The following is a 21,879-nucleotide window of genomic DNA, read 5'->3' as shown; positions in this document are numbered from 1 at the left end:
AAAACTGAATTCCAAGATGACTAATGCTTGGGGTACCTATGAAAGAAGTGAGTCTTCTTTTTCCAGACCATGAATCTGTCCCTATCTTTTCATTTAATTGTAATATGTTATTATATATTTTTATATTACAAGGATTGTGGAGCTGATAGGAATTGCTAATATTCTGCTAATACTTATCATATTTTTAAACATTTATTTCTTTAAGGTCATTACAATGAGCACTTGATGAATAATCTATCTTCTTCTCTATTATCTTCCTGATTGTTGCTATTTGCTTCCTTCTTGTACGGTCTTGTTCTTCTTTTTCTTCTCTTCCTGTAACTTCTGAATTCCAAATTTTTGCAGTTTGCAGAGTCTGCTTTAGAATCAGTCATTCCCGAACATATTTTGTTGGAAATGCTCCTCTTGCCCATATGGTTATACAGCCGGCAGAGAATGTGCCTGGCCTTCCATTTCTGAAGGTATTCTTTCTTTGGGAAATCACCTATGATTTCATTTATACAGTGGTTTGAGGTGATGTTTATATTAGTTGTATGACTGGTTTTGATGGCCCTTTGCATAATTGTAAACTTCTTGTCATGAGCTTGTCCCCCCAAAACCACACCCTACCCAAAAAAAAAAAAAAAAAAAACTAAGATAATTCAACCCTTAAGAAACTTGCACAATTTTAAAAATATATGCATAAATGGTACATAGGTTATATAAAAATAAACTCTTTCCAAATATAATATAATCATTAGTTTGCAATAATTGTTGTAGTTCTACATCATAATTTTTTATTTTTTTTTGATAGGCAAATAGGAATGCATATTAATAGACACCTAAAAGGAGGTGCACCAATTGTTCTACATCATAATTTGCAAATAAATCCAACAGGTTTAATTAAGGCTATCAACAAACCTAAAGCATTGAAATCTAAGATCAAAGATTTTAAAGGTTGAAACTTCAAAATGCCACTATTAAATCATAAAATAGGAAATTAAAAATATATGTACACTACATTTTTATCCAAAAGTAATTTTGAATACAGAGAATTTAGTATTATCTGTCAGTGACATGATCATTGTTCACTCAAGCTCAAATGGAGATTCAAAAAATAAATAAAAATACCATTTTGCTCCTACCTTCTCAATGTCTTTACACTGAACAAACAAGGCCATTTTGGTAACTTCAAAACCATTTTTGGAAAAGATTCGGATTTAAGAGAGCGACAGAGTTGGCATGGATGGTGTGACTCAATAGTATATGTACATATACATGTATATATATAGGGAGAGAGAGAGAGAGAGAGAGAGAGACGGAGTTTTAGAGAGATGGAGTTTTAGAGAGAGTGGCTTTAGAGAGAAAGACAGGATTTGGTGAGAATGGCCGGAGAGAGCCGTATGAACATGGCGATAACTGGCTCAGTGGGTGGCGGTGGACATGTGTCACTCCTGGTGGCATCAGTGGCAGATCTACTAGAGATGCACATTCAGTCTGGGCAACTGCTGGATTCTGCTGAGTTCTCCAATCTCTGTCTCTCCTTGGCCAGGTTTCATCCACTCTCTCTTCCTTTCTGTTTGTATGTGTATTTTTTGAGAAGTTCAATCCTAGGTTAGAAATGAAGAACCGATAATTCTGAATTATTTGATTCTTCTGCTCTTTTCAAATGCTTACTTAACACTCTATCTCCAAGAAATAAAATAAAGGCAGAAAGCACATTTAGCAGTCAATTATTGATAATTTTTCTGAATTTTTTAAATGAGGTTTTTTTTTTTTTCTCTCCCTTTGCTGATCTTGAAAAGCAGTTTTCAAAGTAAATATGTTTTTTTAATCATTCTTATCATGAAAATTGAAAAATCATTTTTAGAAGTATGTTTATTGACATCAGGGTTTGTATCGACAAATGAACTTTTACATTTACTTCATTTATTCAAGGTGGCTAGCTACACCTTAGTTGAAAATAAAGTGTACTAACTACTAAGCAGCTTTATTATCAAATGATCATGTATTTTCTTTGGTGTAAGCATATCTATCTTGATCCTTGAGAGAACTATTTGGAAACTAAAATAAGAATTTTTTTATGTTTTAAAAAATGCAGAAAAAAAAAAAAATGACGCACAAACTGTGTTTGGTGGGGAGTTACAGGAAACAAGTTGAAAATTTCCTGAAAATGGTCTGTTTTCAGGTTTATAGAGCAGTGGAAATATAGTCTGGTTGATCCAAATTTTTACTTTGTGGAAGGATGTCTCATCCTTCTGGATCTTTTTAATATATGCATATATATATTGAATTTGGGCTGTATATCATTCCTGCTTTGGGATGGACTCAATTTCTTAGTCCTGGTTTCTTGGCAGTGAAAATCTTGTTTTTGTTCTGGATTATTTGATACCAACAGATAAATAGTTGAACTGATCATATGCTTGTATGTCAATTCTCCTCACTATGCTTAACCAGTATTTACTTTGTCAATTACAGAGGTATTGATTATGCAGTTGCAAACAATGAGATCCCAGTAAGAGCTCGAGATTTACCTCTACTGTTAAAACAGGTGATATGTTATTATTAGTTATGACTTGTGACAATATGTCAAAATTTGGAGTCATTTTATAGTGATGGCATCAACACCCGTGTGGACAGTTTATTTGCTTGTCAGCTGTTGCATCAGCTTCTGTATGTACTGCCTTGTTTGCTTTGTTTTTTGATAGGCAAATAAAGTGAGAAAAATATATAAAAAGAGCCAAAGGAAATAGCACACCAAAGTACAACAAAATCAATTAAAGACATAGAACCTTCATCTATATACGACTTAATCTTATACTAAGATATCAAGTTCCAAAAAAAAATCCTAACAAACTGTGGTTCAATGGGCTATAATTAAGAATATGGGTATTGTAACGCCATATCATCTTCTACATGAACCTTTACTGTATGTTTACCCCCACAAAAGTGAAAAGAAGATTGCCAATAAGGTGGAGTGCTAGGGATTGAGGCCAAGGATATACAGGGTTAGTCTCTTACCTAATAGCTTAAGCTTTTAGGTCAGTTGATAGTTTAACTTAATATTAGAGCCTTGTTTTATGAGAGGCCATGAGTTTGAGTCTCACTATTTATTTTCCCCATTTATTGAGTTTATATGCAAGACCAAAGAAGGTTTTCCTTTAGGTGGGATGTTAGGGGTGTAGCTCATATTAGCTTGATACACGTTATTGGGCCACCATTGCATAACGACTTAAGCTTTTAGGTAAGATCTGTAGCCTAACAAGCTTTCTAATTAGTAGTTACAATTAAAAATAGATTTGAAGATGAAATGCATATTTGGTTATTGCAACTGAATGATTTACCATAAATGGTTATCATTCTTAGTTTATTCTCTCATTTGTTGTAGGTACTTAGATGTATGAATGATTCCTCTCTTCTAGCCGTTTTTGTGGTGCTTATGATCTCTGTCAAGGTATGTGTGGCTTCTTGTACTATTCAATAATTAGTAGCAACTAGCAAGTAGTCAAATCTTTGCTTAAACTGATAACTAACTATTGATGGCCTCTCATTGTGCTCATCATATTATCATTCTTGGGAATGCTAAAAGATTTGCATATTCAGACATAACTAAATGGGGATGAGATACTTTTTTGTTGCTATGGGAATTTTTGAAAGGGGCTATGCTCCTAGGGTACAAACTGGTAGTTGAAGGAAATTTAACTAATGTCTTCCATTGGATCTAGCAAGCATCTACTTGCCTTTGGAGTTATTATGGTCTTGAGTCGTGCATTTTCCTTAGACTGGAGATTTGGTAAGCGGGCTAATACCAGTAGAGGTGCTAGGGCCTCGGAATATGTGGGAATTTCATTCCCTTTTTAAATTTTATTATTTTGAATGTGGTTGGATTTTCTTCTATCTAGTTCTCCTGTTTTCATTTTGGTCCAACCAACTTCCTTATAAATTTCTTATTTCTAGTATAATGTTCATTTCTTTCAATAAAATTTCCATAATTTTAAAAAGGTTTTTAACATAATAGAAAATTTAAAATGAAATAACAATTTACTGTGTACCATGCTGTATGACATGGTACATCAATAAAATACATGTTTTGATCACTATTGATGAAATTTTGTGGTCAGTCTAATATTAAATGACAGGTTTATTTGGTGGGAACATAAGCAACACATTGCTTGTTTTCTTGCAGCCCAAGCAACAGTGTTGTATAACCTAATCATTCACCTTGTTGTGCCAAGCAACTTTTAATGTGGGGGCTAAGGTCTGTTATATTCATCTTTGTGGAAATTGACACATGATCTTGTTGAAATTTGGCATTCAAAGTTAGGGTTTTTTAATTTAGGAAAGTATTTTAGGAATAAAGAAGGAGAGATCATTTAGGATGATTCAGTTTCCTAATTTTAGGAGAGAATCAAGCTAGATTGATTTTTCTTATTCAATCAGTTGTGTATATATATGTGTATGGTGTGTACCTAAAAAATCAATAAAGGAATTCAGAAATTCTTCATGGTATCAGAGCCAGTTTTCTGAAACCCTAATCCCTTCTGGCCACCTCGTATTCAGGCCATCATTCATTCCGGCCAAATCTCTCTGGCCATCTCTCAATCCGACCATCTCTCATTCCGGTCATCAGTCCCTGTTCTCAGAGCCAAGGGAGAAAACGCTTTCCAATCGGTAATCGTCGTCAGAAAAACATTCACCGCCGGCGAACTTTTCCGGCGAACTTTTCCGGCGACGGTTTTTTTCACACCGCAAGGAGCGTCTGGAGGAGATCTACAACTTTTCCAAAAACACCGGAGCCAGAAAACCATCCACGCGCCGCCCACGCGCGTTTTTCCGGCCGGCGACTGCATCTCACGCGCCGGCGCGTGAGGGCGCGTGAGCCACTTTCCGGCGACGCGCTTCCTACTCCAAGCTCGCCTGACGCCGACCAGCCACCCTACGTACCTGTTTCAACTCCAATCCCTGCACGTGCCTTGGGAAGTGTTCTTCTACCTTTCCGGTCCATGACGAAATACGGAATGGCATCATCACAAGTATCCAGCGTCACGTCACCAGAATTAGGAGGCAGATCTGAAATTCCAAACCTTGGTGGTAGTGATTCCTCTCCTATTCTCATCACAGGACACAAATTAAATGGCCATAACTACTTACAGTGGTCACAATCTGTGTTGCTGTTCATTTGCGGTAAAGGAAAGGATGAGTACCTCACTGGAGAAGCAGTCATGCCAGAAACTACAGAACCGGGTTTCAGGAAGTGGAAGATTGAAAACAGCATGATCATGTCATGGCTTATCAATTCCATGAATAATGACATAGGTGAAAATTTCTTGCTGTTTAGGACTGCAAAGGACATATGGGATGCAGCCAAAGAAACTTACTCAAGTTCTGAAAATATTTCAGAACTTTTTCAGGTTGAATCAGCCCTACATGACTTCCGCCAAGGAGAGCAGACAGTTACTCAGTATTACAACACACTCACAAGGTATTGGCAGCACCTTGACTTATTCGAGACTCACTCATGGAAATGTCCTGATGATGCAGCAACATACAGGAAAATTGTGGAACAAAAGAGACTGTTCAAGTTTTTCCTAGGACTAAACAGGGAATTGGATGATGTTAGAGGCCGAATCATGGGCATTAAACCCCTGCCAAGTCTCAGGGAGGCTTTTTCAGAGGTTAGGCGTGAAGAAAGTAGAAAGAAAGTGATGATGGGATCCAAAGAGCAACCTGCCCCAACATTGGATGCCTCTGCCCTTGCGACTCGGTCATTTAATAGTAGTGGTGGAGATCGTCAGAAACGGGATAGGCCTTGGTGTGATTATTGTAAGAAACCAGGCCATTATAAGGAGACTTGCTGGAAGCTTCATGGCAAACCAGCTGATTGGAAACCAAAGCCACGGTCTGACAGAGATGGCAGAGCACACGTGGCTGCCAACTCTGAGAGCACCTCTGTTCCCGAGCCGAGTCCATTCAACAAAGAGCAGATGGAGATGCTACAGAAACTATTAAGCCAGGTTGGCAGTGGCAGTACTACCGGTGTAGCCTTCACTGCTAATCGAGGAGGAATGAAGTCGTGGATAGTGGACACAGGTGCTTCTGATCACATGACAGGAGATGCTACCATTCTTCAAAATTACAAGCCAAGTAATGGTCATTCATCCGTCCATATTGCTGATGGTTCAAAGTCAAAAATTGCCGGGACAGGTTCTATAAAACTTACTAAAGACTTGTATCTTGACTCTGTTCTCCATGTTCCAAACTTGGATTGTAATCTTTTGTCCATTAGCAAATTGGCCCGTGATCTCCAATGTGTTACTAAATTTTATCCAAACTTGTGTGTTTTTTCAGGACTTGAAATCGGGGAAGATGATTGGCAGTGCTGAACTGTGTTCCGGGCTCTACCTCCTCTCATGTGGTCAATTCTCAAACCAAGTTTCTCAAGCAAGTTGCGTACAGTCTCAGAGTATGTTAGAGTCTTTCAATTCTGTGTCAAATTCTAAGGTCAATAAAGATAGTGAGATTATAATGTTACACTATCGCCTTGGTCATCCTAGCTTTGTTTACCTTGCAAAATTGTTTCCCAAATTATTTATCAATAAAAATCCAGCATCTTATCACTGTGAAATTTGTCAGTTTGCAAAGCATACTCGAACAGTCTATCCTCAAATCCCATACAAACCTTCGACTGTTTTCTCTCTAGTACATAGTGATGTGTGGGGTCCCTCCCGGATAAAAAATATTTCTGGCACTCGATGGTTTGTGACATTCGTTGATGATCATACACGGGTAACATGGGTTTTCCTTATGAAAGAAAAGTCAGAGGTCGGGCACATTTTTCAAACCTTCCATCTTATGGTTCAAAATCAATTCAATTCCAAAATTCAAGTCCTCAAGTCAGATAATGCAAAGGAATACTTTACTAGTAGTCTCAGTACTTATCTTCAAAATCACGGCATTATCCACATAAGTTCTTGCGTTGACACCCCACAACAAAATGGGGTGGCTGAACGCAAGAATAGACATCTCTTGGAGGTTGCCCGGTGTCTTATGTTTTCCTCTAATGTTCCAAACTATTTCTGGGGGGAAGCTATTCTCACAGCTACTTATTTGATTAACCGTATGCCATCCAGAGTGCTTACCTTTCAATCCCCACGTCAACTTTTCTTAAAACAATTTCCTCACACCCGTGTAGCCTCTTCTGATTTACCACTCAAAGTATTTGGTTGCACGGCATTCATTCATGTGTATCCTCAAAATCGTAGCAAATTTGCTCCTCGAGCGAATAAGTGCATTTTCCTAGGGTATTCTCCAACCCAAAAAGGGTACAAATGCTATTCTCCAACCAACAAAAGATTTTACACCACCATGGACGTCTCTTTCTTTGAACATGTATTCTTCTATCCCAAATCTCATGTTCAGGGGGAGAGCATGAATGAACATCAAGTTTGGGAGTCTCTTCTTGAGGGTGTACCTTCTTTTCACTCAGAGTCACCAAATCCTTTTCAATTCGCGCCCACTGAGTTGTCCACACCCATACCGTCATCAGTCCAGCCATCTCCTATGACCATCCAGTCTCCCATGCCTATTCAACCTATAGCCCCACAACTTGCTAATGAGAACTTACAAGTTTACATCAGGAGGAGGAAAAGACAGGAATTAGAGCACGGATCACAGTCAACATGTGGCCAATATATTGACTCCAATTCAAGTCTTCCTGAAGAGAACATAGGTGAGGATAGGGCTGGAGAGGTGTTAATTCCCAGCATTGATGATTCTACTCTGCCGATTGCATTGAGGAAGGGTGTTAGGAGATGTACAGATCACCCAATTGGGAATTATGTTACATATGAAGGGCTATCACCATCTTACAGAGCATTTGCTACTTCTCTTGATGATACTCAGGTTCCCAACACAATACAAGAGGCATTAAAAATTTCAGAATGGAAGAAGGCAGTACAAGATGAGATTGATGCACTTGAGAAGAATGGGACGTGGACTATCACAGATTTGCCGGTTGGGAAGAGGCCCGTGGGGTGCAAGTGGATTTTCACCATAAAATACAAAGCAGATGGATCAGTCGAGAGATTCAAGGCTCGTTTGGTAGCTAGAGGGTTTACGCAATCCTATGGGATAGACTATCAGGAGACTTTTGCTCCTGTTGCAAAACTGAACACTATCAGGATTCTTCTGTCATTGGCTGTCAATCAAGATTGGTGCTTGCAACAACTGGACATAAAAAATGCGTTTCTAAATGGTGACCTAGAAGAGGAAGTCTACATGGAAATACCACCTGGTTTCGAAGGAAGTATGGCAAAGAATCAGGTTTGCAAACTCCAAAAATCCTTGTACGGCCTTAAACAATCTCCCCGAGCCTGGTTTGATAGATTCACAAAAGCAGTCCTGAAGCTGGGCTACAAACAAGGTCAGGCTGATCATACTCTATTTGTCAAGAAGTCTCATGCCGGGAAAATGGCCATATTGATAGTCTATGTTGATGATATTATTCTATCTGGGAATGATATGGAGGAATTACAGAATTTGAAGAAGTATTTGTCAGAGGAGTTTGAAGTTAAAGACCTTGGAAATTTGAAATATTTCCTTGGTATGGAAGTGGCTAGATCAAGGAAGGGAATTGTAGTCTCTCAAAGAAAATACATACTCGATCTTCTTAAGGAGACCGGTATGCTTGGATGCAAACCAATTGATACTCCTATGGATAGTCAGAAGAAACTTGGTATCGAGAAAGAAAGTACACCGGTAGATAGGGGGAGATATCAGCGGCTCGTCGGGCGCTTGATTTATCTCTCACACACTCGGCCAGATATTGGCTTTGCAGTGAGTGCTGTAAGTCAATTCATGCACAGCCCCACTGAGGAACACATGGAAGCAGTCTACAGGATTCTTAGATATTTAAAAATGACACCAGGGAAAGGTCTATTCTTCAGAAAGACAGAGAACCGTGACACTGAAGTATACTCAGATGCGGATTGGGCAGGAAACATCATTGACAGGCGGTCCACTTCTGGATATTGTTCTTTTGTTTGGGGAAATCTTGTTACCTGGAGGAGTAAGAAGCAATCCGTTGTAGCCAGAAGTAGTGCAGAAGCTGAGTACAGAGCTCTTGCACAGGGAATCTGTGAAGGGATTTGGATAAAAAGGGTTCTTAGTGAACTGGGGCAAACGAGTTCATCTCCAATTCTGATGATGTGTGATAATCAGGCAGCTATAAGCATAGCAAAGAACCCCGTGCATCATGACAGGACCAAGCACGTTGAGATTGACAGACACTTCATCACAGAGAAGGTGACTAGTGAGACGGTTAGATTGAACTATGTTCCTACCAAGCACCAAACCGCAGACATCCTCACCAAAGCTTTACCTAGGCCTAACTTTGAAGACTTAACTTGCAAGCTGGGATTATATGATATATATTCTCCAGCTTGAGGGGGAGTGTTGAAATTTGGCATTCAAAGTTAGGGTTTTTTAATTTAGGAAAGTATTTTAGGAATAAAGAAGGAGAGATCATTTAGGATGATTCAGTTTCCTAATTTTAGGAGAGAATCAAGCTAGATTGATTTTTCTTATTCAATCAGTTGTGTATATATATGTGTATGGTGTGTACCTAAAAAATCAATAAAGGAATTCAGAAATTCTTCAGATCTATAAAGAGAGAGGGGGAGTAAGGGAGTGGTATTTTAGACTTTAGTGAGCTGAGGATTCTCCTTGAAGCAGTAATGGAAAAGTAAAATACAGGGTGCTCAAATGAGAAATATAGAAACCCTTACATTATTATGTGTCATGTGTAAAACAATAAGAAATAAGCAAGGACATAAATTTTGGTAGAATCAATACAATGGTGGCTGAGCATTTGTTGGTGCTCAGGTGTTGCATATTTGTGTAGTCTATAGCCCTAAGGCATCTTGGTGAGTGCCTCAGCTTTCCCAATCACCTATGCTGTTGAGTGACTGAGACATCTGAATGGTTCAACTAAGCGAAGTTCATCTCTTATGATTTTTTTATTTATATTTCTTTTATTGGTTTATTTTCTGTTTCTCAATTTATATTTTTTGTTGACCACAAGCTCATCAGGATTACTTATTTCAAGTTGGAAATCCTGTTATCTTTGCTATGACTTCCAGGCTACTGGATACATGTTTCTGTTTTGCAAAAAAATTTCTACTAAGATGTGGTTTTCTATATCTATGTTGTTTGGCAGAATGCTTGTAAGATTGGATGGTTTCCAGATCATGATGCTAATGATCTTCTTGCATTGGCCAAGGAGGTTGTTTGAAAATTTCTTCTCAATCTTTTTGTTTAGTGTTGGGTGTTCCATTAGCTATATTTCTATTTATGGCCTACAAACTTTCTATCAATTCCACTTGCTACAAATTTTCTCCATTTATTACTTACACTAGTCTTTGGAATTCTGCATCTCTAGATAGGGAAAAACTTCTCTACTATGGAGGATGTTAATGTTCGACCAAGTTATCTTCTCAATGTTTGGAAAATCATGTTAAGGTATGAAATTCTTATGCTTTGCTTCATATCTTATTGTTTTCAGCAAGGTTTTAAATTTTCACTTTTGGAGGATGTTACACACTCAAAAAAAGGAACTTTTCTAAGGATAATTCTATTTGGTATAATGAATTGTATTAAGAATGTGAATAAATAGGTACATGCAATGACAGTATAGGCATAATAGTCTTGTCCAATTATTGAGAAAATTAAATGAAAGTCAGAACTTGGTATTCATATGCAAAGCTTGAAAGCAATTATGCAACATTTTAATCTACTGAGCAAAAAAAGGTAATTGAGAGCTTTGATAGACTAATTGGGTTAAAATGCCTCTTTGGCAAACAGCTATAGAGGCTTTCTATTATTTGACGCTAATCACATGACTTTCTGTTGTGCCAATGGAAGCTCTTATAGCTCTTGTTGTGTGAGGGACAACTCTGATATCACATGTTAATGCAATAACATAAGGATAAAATCATCCACACATGATGGCATATGAGTTCTTAACGTTGTTTGGATAATCATGCTTACATCCATGAATGAGAAAGAATAATCCACTACACCATAGAGAAATTACAGAGGAGCGATAAAACAAATCCAACTCTCGAGCCTTGAAACAATCCAATGTTTCCCTGCACTTGCTATCTAACCCCAAACACCTGTCCTCACTTTCCTCTCATTTCTATCTACCTCGTATAGTCTTTGACAAGCTCATCTCAAGTTCATAACTTTTTCCCCTGATGTCTCAGAATATTTACAATGTTATTTCTAACAACTTTCCTCATTCAATGAAGATATTTATTTTGACATGGAAATACCAATAAATAAAATACTCTATACAATAATTTACCAAAAGGAATGTATACCAAATAGGAATTTGAGACACTTTCCAACAGTTTGTGTAGTAATATGATATAAAGATCATATAGAAGTGTAATATTTTATTTTACTGTTATCCTAATTTAATTTGGCCTACTTCCATTCATATACCACAGCATTGAAAATTTGTTTGATGAAAACTAAAGCTAAGATATGTCCTGAGATTCTTGGAGATCTGCAACAGTAGAGGGTGAATTATTATGTTTTATTGTAGGTGGAACAAGATGAGGACGTCTAATTTTACAAAGTATTGTTCATTTATTGCATCATGGTGTTAGTTTCTCCTCTTGAGAGGCTTATATGTCTGAAAGTTGCTCTTGATTTTCCTTTCCCAGTGGAACTCTTCATACTCTTCATTTCTGGGTCATTTTCCCTCTTTGTAAGAAGTGGATCTTCTTATTAACAGGGAGACCTCCTCTTTATGTGGGTATCTTCAGGAAATACTCATTGCATATGTATTTACACTGCTTATAAAAGTAACATGCTTAACTTCTCTAAAATATGTGTGTTTGAGAGGCTTGGATGGCACTGTCTCTTAACTTTCTGAATGTGGGAAAGTTTTTGCTAATTTTTGAAACAGATTTACCCCTGTTTGGTTAAAATTAAAGTGTGAGGTTTCTAAAAGCTCTTTTCAATAAAATTGAGAGTGGGATGCTTTTGTATAAGAGCTTCCATGGAGAGATTTCAGAATTTATTTATTTATTTCTAAATTTAGATAGAAGACTCTTCTTAGTAGAAATATTTTTGAAAAAGCATTTTTCTAGAAGTTATAGCTGTCCAAAGTGGCAATATTGTGGGTGAGAAAATCTTGCCAGGAAGTTTTGATTAGTCCTTTTTAGTCCTTTTTTGGGCTATGAAATTTGTTATCTTTCAAATCCTTGGAAAAAACAGTTTCTTCTTCTTCTTCTTTTTCTTCTTTTTTAATAAAGACATACGGTTGCTTAGGTTGGTTGTGGGCAGGTGCCTGGAGCTAAGCCTTATGGCAGCCCAATGGTATCTTGACTGTAGGTTGGCTTCCAAGGTTAGGAATTGGGGGCCCCACAACCATATCCAGTTTTGCTGACAACATTGTGGGATATTAGGTCATTTGACATTGACTATGAAATCTTTGACTTAAGTATTGTAATTGAAGATATAATATGTGCAATGATTTCATAACTGAGTTTTCAATCAATTACTTTCTTCACAACTTCTCAAGTTTTTCTTTTCTCTCGTTCTCTGTGTTTGTCCAGATACTATCCACGATTCAGGATGGGTCATATGCTTGCTTCTCTTGATGTGAAGGTTCACTAATGCATCAAATGCCTAGAGTTCTTTTTTTTTGTTTTTTTTTTTTGAATCCCTGGAAGTCTTAGAATTTCTTTCTTTGTCTTGTAGCCTGGATATGGGGCTTTTGTGGTGGACTTCCATATCACAAAGAGTATGCTGTCTCCTGCACAAAAGCGCATAGTAAGAATGTCCTGAAGTTTACTAGCCATTATGAATATTAAGTGAAATGCAGTTTAGTTACAAAAAACCTGTCTTGAAGAATATTTATTTGATCTCTCTTTCAACCTTATGATACTTGTCATACAAAATATATTGTTCTTTTTTGTCAATAAATATTGGAGCCACTGTCACTTCCTTCTCAAATACACTGGTTTCTATTGGCATTTCAACACTTATACATTAAACTTTGAGTAGACATAATTATATTTGATAATTCTATATTTTACACATGGGTCTCACAACCTGCTGCTTGGTGCCAAACAGAGGATAAGTAGATTATATTATAATATAATCTATTGGCTATTACCACATTATCACTTTCCTCTCATTTCTCTTAATGAAAATCAGTACAGAACTGTGCCAGGGGTTCAATTTATATATTCTGTTTATATGTATACTTGGGGTTTTACCTATCCCACTAAAAAAAAGAAATGTGTACTTGGGTTTATTGGATCAAGTCAATTGACTGTGCTATCTTCTAATCTACATACTTTGCATGCAGTGCCTGTTTGTTGCTCAAACAGATAATATGGACACATCCTCTTGTATTGTGCTACCACCTCAAGCCAAGTATGGTTCACTTTCTTCATCATGTTCTACAGATTAAACTGAATATGATACTTTTTTATGTTCATGTCGTGCAGCTTTATGTTAAATGGACAGGGAGTACGGGGGAGGATCAACGGTTCAATGGTTTGTTTATTTTACCTAGTTTGGGAGGAAAAAAACTTTCTTATTTTGATGGTCCAACATGAAATATTGAACGTCAGTCTTCCTTTTCATGTATTGTGTGTCTGGATCAGGACAATGGACCGCAGCTACCAACAAATGTGACTGCAATGCTCAAATACGGAAAAAACCTTTTGCAAGTTGTTGGGCAGTTCAATGGTACATCTTAACTCAGGCTGATATCTCTGTGTATCTCCTGTGTTTGCCTGAGAAATTTTCAAGTTTTGACTCAGTAAGTTTGCAAAATTTGTAGGTAATTATGTAATCGTGATAGCTTTTATGAGCATGATATCAACTTCCAACACTCCAGAGTTACAAGATTATATTCAGCCTGTTGCTGTTACTCCTGACTCTGGTAAGCCAAACGAAAAAAGAAAAGAGTTTATCTATTTGGTGCTGTTTATCATTTGATGTGGGTTTGTGTACTATAGCATGCTTGATTTTGTACTGGAACTTGAAACACAAACTAAGACCATGTATTGCTTGTATTAGACTTAGAGGTTATTGAAGGACAAGCACGGATCTCTCTAAATTGCCCTATAAGGTATGTTATCATATCCTTTGCTAAAGCTCTAACATATGTTTTTAGTTTCTGCCATAGTAATTAGCTGTTATTTTTATTCAATTATCCACTAGATTTTTCTTAGTTTCAAATTTATTCTGTTCTTTGCATTGCTTGAAAGCAGAATGACTAGTGCCAGGACGCTCCTTCTGTGGATTATGCTTAGGTTTTTCAGTGTTGATCCTTTTTATTGGACCGATACTTTCTTTACTTTCCTAAGGCCACTGTTTTGGCACCTCATATTTTGGATGAACTCAAACTTACTCTTGATCATAGATTGCAAGGTCAATTGCCTTTTTGTTTCATGTTAGGGGAAAGGGGCATAATAGGGTTTTTTTTTCACAATGTAGGCCAATTTAGTTAATTTCCCAAATGCACCGATGCAGTAACAACTGACAACTGTTCCTTTAGCACTTGAGGCCTGGCTCAAGTGGCAAGAGGTTGGGGTTGGGATGTAGGAGATTCCAAGTTCAACTCCCAAAAGGGACAAATAAAGGTTACTCATCAAAAAGTAGAAAATAAAAACAAGAACTGGGCCTCTTTTTTGGGTACTATATAGGGTTCACTAGATGTTATCCTTGAAACAATAGATTAGGGGGAAAAAAGGGAATCTATGAAGTGTGCTATTCATATAACTTGGCAATGTTTGTAACAAAATTTTGGATAGTGATTAGCAATTTGATTGGTGATTGCAATGTACGTAATCAGGCCAATTCTCCTACGCTACCATCCGTCTTCAATTATTCAATTGATAGATAGTGGGAATTAGAGAGAAAAAGAACTCCATTGCTTGGTGCAATGGTGGCTTCTTTGGCTGTCACAATGCGGGTTCAAGTCAATATGTGCCCACTCAATGAAGTGTTAAAGGTTAGTATATTACCAATTTACCCTTCCCAGAACCCTGAGAAACAGGACCTAACTGGTTAATGGTTTGTCATAATATGTTACATCAAGGGGGAAAGGAAGCTATCTAGGGCCTTCAGACAGGTTCAAAATTACTGTAAATCAAATTAACTTTTCCAACTTTGAATATCTTTTGGAATCTTTCTATGTATAAAATTACCCTATGCTTGGCTTGTATGGACTCAAATGCTACACCAATTCTTTTTACCCCTTTTTTAATCCTTTTAATTTCATTGTTAAACAGCTTCAAACGTATCAAAATTCCAGTGAAGGGACATCTCTGCAAGCACCATCAGGTGAGAATTTAATAGTCTGAGTTGATATTGAGCCACAGCAAGATATTTAGGTGAATCAAAAGTTAAACCGCCTTCTTATTTTTTGACTTCATTCTATGCGATATGATTTTTTGTGCATGTAACATGTGTGACATGGTATAAATATACATACATATATAATAGAAGCTCCACTCTGAAGTCTCTCTGGGTCCTGAGTCTAGATTGCCATGGTTGTGCACTTGTCCTTGCTTTAAGCATCAAATTTCTGGCTGCCCCAAATGGCTCAAAAACAACATAAAAAACAATGTTTATGCTTGCCTCTGGCAAACGGCAAATAATACTTCTGGCAGATTCATGCTTGGATCCACAGACAGAGTGCCTTCTTTATCCTCATATTTAATTCCATCTTTTCTTTCCTCAAAGTTGTGACTCTTGTGTGCATATTGTAGTGCTTTGACTATGGCAACTTCATGGAAATAAACTCAAGAAGGCCTTCCTGGCGTTGCCCTCATTGTAATCAGCCTGTCTGCAACCCAGACATACGAATTGATCAGAAAATGGTTAAGGCAAGTATTTTTTGATTCACTTATTTTATGTTGCTGTTTCCCACTTGGGTTGAACCCATTGTTCCTTGTTCAGGTATTGAAAGAGGTGGAGGAGAATGTTGTTGATGTGATTATCTCACCAGATGGATCCTGGAAGCCTGTTGTGGAAAGCATTGACCATGAAACACAAAGCAATCAGCAAGAACATTCTGAGCAGTGCGAGTCTGTTGGGTTCTCTAATATCCCAGCCCAAGTTGTGGATCTTACCATGGGAGAGGATGACGAGGACGAATGCCTAAGTAGCTTGGGAACTGAAGATGTGAAACCTCTCTCATATAATCTTCAAGGATCGTCTGCTGCAGAAAATTTTTTGCCACCGGGAGTCAATTATATGGTTGAGGCAGATCAAAGTGGATCTTCCCAAACCGAGGACCATGTGTGGTCAGCAGAGCAGTTTCCCCCTTCTGTCTCAAAGGGCTTTGTGCTGCCTACTATGAGTTCTAATGGCCAGAGGAATTTTGGTGTTTCCAGAACCCCTTCCAGTTTCATGTCTTCACATGTTTTAACTGATGCCATTTCCCCTTCTCTTTGGGAAACTTTGGGTGTTCATAGGGAAACACAAATGCCAATCTCCTCCCTGCAAAACCAATATTTCGGGGCTGGTAACACGGAGATGCAGCAGACTAGATTTGGAAGTTTGAGTACGAGCAATGAATATAGAATGGTTTGCCTTCCAAACCTGGGAGCAACTCAAGTCATCAAGTCAAGAAACATTGTCCATCCCTCCATTCGTATCCAACCTGGGCAAGTTCAGCAGAGACGTAGCAGCGTTCAAGTCACAGGTGCTGCTGGTCAGGAGAGAGCCCAGATGTCAAGCAGGCCACCATCAGTGCCAGTTCAACTCCAACCAGCTAGAACAGGCACAAGATTTTCCTATGCCATGGTTGCTGAGCAGCTTAGAACAGCAGCAGAGGAGGAGAGGCAAAACATGATGGGGAGAACCGGCATGGCTGTTGAGCACCTGGGGACAGCATGGTCATCACCTGGGGCTGATGCCCTAGCTGAGAACTGGCAGCCCCCTGGGACGATGAGAGGAAGCCTCACAGGCGAGGCAGACTCCGCTGCAATTAGCCAGTTCATGCTTCAACCACCAACCAGTCTGACAGCAACTCTTGAGAGCAGACTGCCAGCATTCTGGCCTATTCCCAGTAGTAGCACTGATCATAATGCTATGTACTCACAAACAGAAACTCAGGGGAGGCTGAGAAGCAACTGGGCTGGAACCGGAAGCTCAGGTGGTTTACCAGAATGGACTTCATGGATGCCCTAATTGACTGGATGTATCCTGGTATGGATAAGTGGCGGTTTTGGTTTTGGCAGCAGCTTTGTTGGATGTTATGCATGACAAGTTTTGTATCATCACAAATGTATGGTGGTTGTGTCGTGGGAAATGTTAAGAGACCACCCCTCTCGTGTGCTTGCAATGTACATAAAATTTTGGATACATCTCTTCATCATAAACCCGATTCAAATTTATGCAATCTAATTTTGAATTTCCAATTTTAAAGTGGAATTTCTCAAATGTTTTTGAAACAAATTCGAGGAATAAAGTATTATTATTTAATAAGTTTAGAAGGTAAAATGTTGCATTTTAAATATAAAACACGTAAAACATTAATACGAGGTCCCATATAATTTTGTAAGATATATATTAATGTATTTGTTTTTATGTTATAAAAATAAAAAATAAAAAAAAAGAGTGTGTTAAACATCTTTTTTTTTTTAATTTTATGTTTGATTTTTGATATGATTAAGGTAAATAAAATAAAGAAAAAAAATTAAAAATTATTATTAGATGTCATGAAAATTTGAAGAAGAAAATAATAAGAATAATAATAATAATAATAATAAAGGGCTCTAAGGAATGTCAAAATTAATCCAAAATTATTATTAAAAATTCTTACTTACTTTTTTCTTAGTTGGGCAATTAAAACCCAGACAGGAGAGACTGGAGTTCTGATTTAGGGTTTAAGGAGGGCTTTTGCTCTTTCTCTTGCTGAGCCAAAATGCGGAGGACGTTTACATCACTGGCTCGATCTCTCCCGCCAGCGCGAGGGTTTTGTACATCGACCTCAGAAAAGATCGTCGCTTCAGTGCTCTTCGAGAGGCTTCCGGTTGTTATTCCTAAAATCGATCCCGTTGTCTACGCATTCCAGGAATTTTCGTGAGTTCCGTTTTCATTTTCCCTAGAAAATGTAGGACAATGAAAGGAAAATTTTCAATCTTATGTTTTTATAGAACGATGCAACAGTTCCGTCTACTTCGAGCCGGGTTTAAGGCTTACCGGAAACCGTAACAGCACAAAAACGAAATTTCCAGAATTTTCCCTTTCCCCATTTTCCTCCGTATTCTCTGGAAAAGTAGGGTTTTAGTATGATAAATGAGGCTACGATTACTGATTACAGGAGTACTTCTAGTTTTTTTTTAATTAAATTTTATTTAATTTACATTTCTGATTGCGGCAGCTGATACTCGATTTTCTTTCTCTTTTTTATTTTTTCGTTTGTGTAGGTTTCGTTGGCGACAGCAATATCGCAGAAAATATCCAGATGAGATCTTTAAAAGATCCGAAGAGAGGTAAATTTTGTTGCATTGATTGATTTGCTCATCTGATGCTATTGAGGAAACCATCAATTTCTTTTGGTCTTGGTGAATATCTTCTATCTGATTCCGTATTTATGGATAATGGATCTTGTGAAATTAGCATTTTGGTTACTGGAGAGTATGTAATTGGGGATTTATTGCTGATAAAAGAGAGAAATGAACAATGTAAGCCAGGGAACCTCATAGAAAATAATAAATATGCAATTCAATGTCTATTTGGGTGCACACATAGTGTGATTAGAAGGTTCATCTCTCTTAATTATTTTCATGCAAATTCTAATCTCCTTATGCATGCCTTGATGAATAAAATGCATATCCTCATTACAAATTTGTGAATATGGTGTGTTGATGGGTATGTTGGGGGGGGGCAATATGGAGTCATTGGCAGTGAGTTAAATCCAGTGTTTACATTTGATTCTTAAGGTTTCTTGCTTTATTCTCTTCTTCAGTTTTAACTACTTAAGAAAGGATGTTTTAAATGGAGAATTTGTTTTTAGTTACTAAAATAAAAGCTGGTTTCAAATAATGTTTAACTTCTGTGTTTACTGCAATGCAATTGAATTTTATGTTTAGGAAGTGCATTTTAAAAATGTTATTATTAAAGATAAAGATAATTATGATATTTTTAGAAAAAATTAATTAAATAAAATTTTGGTTCTAGCATCGGTTTTTTTGAGGAAGAACATGTGCTTCCCTGCTTCGCCAAAATGTGGATGAATTAAGTTGGGAAGTATGGACCCATGGTTGAGAGTTCTATCAGAATACTCTTAAAAGTTGCATTTTACATTCCAACATTGCTTTTAGTGTTTGAGAAGCTATCCCAAACAGCGCCAAATTATCACATTGGGTTATTTGGTTCTTGTAGAATCATAGGCTTCCTTTTTCAAGTCTATTTCCATATTGTGCAGTAAAAGAAAGGTAGGAATGTATGGCTAAGAAATCCTAAAGGTCAACTTTCCTGGCACATTGCATGTGTTTACTTCTGTATAATAGATTAGTATTTGGTTGTAGGAAACATTCAGATCATTTTTAATGCATGTCTTCCAATCTAGAACATGCCATGCCTTGCTTCATAACATAAGTATAACTTTATGAATGTAACTTTATGACTTAATGGCCTGGATTGTTGAATTGCATTCATAATTTCTTCTGTTATATATGCAAGAGCTATCACACACATGCACATGCTCAAGCACATACATAGAGATTAACCTGGTTACGATGCATATGGAATTTCTTACTATCCTCAGCTGGTCTTGTATAACACCTGCATTTGTAATCAGGGGAAAAGGTGACTACCAAATTGATTATGTGCCAGCTCCTCGAGTCACTGAAGCGGACGAAAACAATGATAGAAGGTACAAATTAAATTTCTGACATTCATGTAGTAATGTTATCCTTCAAACTCCATCTTTGGGCCTTTTTTAAGGGCATTCTGTGCTAAATCTGAACTCTGGACTCATTCTTTAATTATTGCAACAACAATTCAGGCCTTGGATCCTGTTCTTAAATATTAAGACCTTATAATTTGTAGGAAGTTGGTGGTGATTTAATTCACTCCTAACTACTTAAATTATGGCTATTCATATGTAATTTTCATTTTAATTTTGCTTTAATGATAAATTTATTTCTTTAGTTCTAGCATTTTGTTATTGGTTTTCCAGGATAGAGGTTGTCAGTGATTAATTCAAGGGGGAGTGGGGGAGGGGAATATCAGTGGGATGGAGTTTGGAGAGTGTGCCCCTCATTGTTTTCTCTCTCTTCTTCTTTTTTTCTTTTATTTTTATTTTTTTCTCAGAACTTAAAATTTAAGACCACTAACACTTATGAAAGGAGTGACTTTCTTTTTTCTGTATGTGTGTGTGCCCTATCTTCCCATTTAATTGTAATATGTGCCAGTCTATGTTTTTATATTATAGGGGGGATTATTGTGGAACTGATAGAAATTACTAGTATTATTATTCCCAGAATAATTGTCAAAAAATTTTTGCATTTGTTTCTTCTAGGTCGCTACAAAGAGCACTTGATAGAAGACTCTATCTTCTTCTCTTCGGTACCACATATGGAGCTCCAGATGGGAAACCTGTCTGGCATTTTCCAGAAAAAGTTTATGGATCTGAAGAGACATTGCGCAAGGTGATAACCTTCCTGATTGTTGCTATATGCTTGTTTGTTGTATAGTCTCGTTCTTCTTTTTCCTTATTCCTGTAACTTCTGGGTTTCAAATGTTTGCAGTGTGCAGAATCTGCTTTAGAATCGGTCATTGGAGACCTTTCCCACACATATTTTGTTGGAAATGCTCCTTTTGCCCATATGGTTATACAGCCAACAGAAAATGTGCCTGACCTTCCGTCTTTCAAGGTATATTTCTTTGGGCAATAACCTACATCTTTCACTGGCCTTAGCTGATACTTGTTTTATCTATTTGACTAGTTTTGACAGACATTTTCATAAATATCAACTTCTTATCGATATGTTGAATATTGGTGAAACTTGTATCTGAAATTTTTAACTCCCTTCTTTGATTCTTTTCCTTTCGCCAGCGATTCTTCTTTAAGTCTCAAGTAATTGCAACCAACAAGTATAATGTCGGGAAGTGCAAGGATCATGTTTGGGTGACCAAGGATGAACTGGTGGAATATTTTCCAGAGCAAGCTGAATTTCTTAACAAGATGATCATCGGCTGATGTTATCATCCTCTTGCAAATCCAAGCGACTGACTTCTTTAGATCATTTTTATGACTAATATGTATCAGTGGACGGATATATATATCAACTGTCTAAATGAAAGATTTTAAGGCGACCCTAGCCAATCAGACTGCAGCATGCCAACTTGAAGTTTGCTCAGCTGGAAAGAGATTCAGCGGTTCCAGTTTTGGATTATTCTGTCAAGAAATTCTTTTGTTATCTTTTAAGTTTCCCCTTTTTCCCCCTCCTGCAATAAGGGAATGTTCATAAGATTCCTCATTCATAGTGAAAGTACTTTCAGATGAGGCCAAGCCCATGGCCTCAGGCGAAGTGACCCTCTGAATCCTTTTGAGGGGATAATAATTCCTTTCTTTTGCTTATATGCCTGTCTGATGCTACGTTATTTTCATCAATAGATTCTCATGGAATAGCCTTTTTCTGATAGATACATGGAATATATGTCGCTGATTTTACAAATGCTTACAAGACAGGCTATTGGGACAAAGCTTTTTGGTGGAACCATTCACATTTTACAATTACTTGCAAGACAGGCTATTGGGACAAAGCTTTTTGGTGGAACCATTCACTCACTTTGTAATAGGCTGAGGGAATGATCCCAAAATGGAAAATATTGTTCTTTTTAACTAAATGG

The 21,879-nt window shown here is 37.4% G+C and overlaps 2 protein-coding genes across 6 annotated transcripts; both read left to right on the top strand.

Annotated features, from left to right (window-relative positions):
- The first annotated feature begins 327 nt into the window (after positions 1 to 327).
- Positions 328 to 17,435, top strand: LOC117932386 (E4 SUMO-protein ligase PIAL2-like). 5 transcript variants are annotated; one of them, XM_034853629.1, is made up of 16 exons: positions 328 to 461; positions 1,192 to 1,531; positions 2,458 to 2,530; positions 3,368 to 3,433; positions 10,196 to 10,261; positions 10,418 to 10,497; positions 12,606 to 12,657; positions 12,751 to 12,822; positions 13,364 to 13,431; positions 13,506 to 13,554; positions 13,665 to 13,749; positions 13,844 to 13,945; positions 14,083 to 14,134; positions 15,300 to 15,351; positions 15,780 to 15,896; positions 15,970 to 17,435. In XM_034853629.1, the coding sequence occupies exons 2-16, from the start codon at positions 1,365 to 1,367 to the stop codon at positions 17,203 to 17,205; spliced, it is 2,337 nt and encodes a 778-aa protein (XP_034709520.1). In that variant the 5' UTR covers positions 328 to 461; positions 1,192 to 1,364; the 3' UTR covers positions 17,206 to 17,435. The 5 variants fall into 5 exon arrangements, with proteins under 5 accessions (XP_034709520.1, XP_034709523.1, XP_034709519.1 ...); XM_034853632.1 differs by lacking the exon at positions 1,192 to 1,531; XM_034853628.1 differs by having other exon boundaries at positions 328 to 1,531.
- Positions 17,436 to 17,868: 433 nt separating this feature from the next.
- On the top strand, positions 17,869 to 21,671 carry LOC117931551 (39S ribosomal protein L46, mitochondrial). The gene is made up of 6 exons (XM_034852526.1): positions 17,869 to 18,099; positions 18,447 to 18,512; positions 19,823 to 19,897; positions 20,546 to 20,675; positions 20,775 to 20,900; positions 21,083 to 21,671. Exons 1-6 carry the CDS (start codon positions 17,942 to 17,944, stop codon positions 21,224 to 21,226), a joined length of 699 nt encoding a protein of 232 aa, XP_034708417.1. The 5' UTR covers positions 17,869 to 17,941; the 3' UTR covers positions 21,227 to 21,671.
- The last annotated feature ends 208 nt before the right edge of the window (positions 21,672 to 21,879 follow it).

This window comes from Vitis riparia, chromosome 15 (assembly GCF_004353265.1).
Source record: "Vitis riparia cultivar Riparia Gloire de Montpellier isolate 1030 chromosome 15, EGFV_Vit.rip_1.0, whole genome shotgun sequence".
Taxonomy (NCBI): domain Eukaryota; kingdom Viridiplantae; phylum Streptophyta; class Magnoliopsida; order Vitales; family Vitaceae; genus Vitis; species Vitis riparia.
The sequence above is the reverse complement of the archived record's forward strand: the minus strand, read 5'-3'. Positions and strand labels throughout refer to the sequence as shown.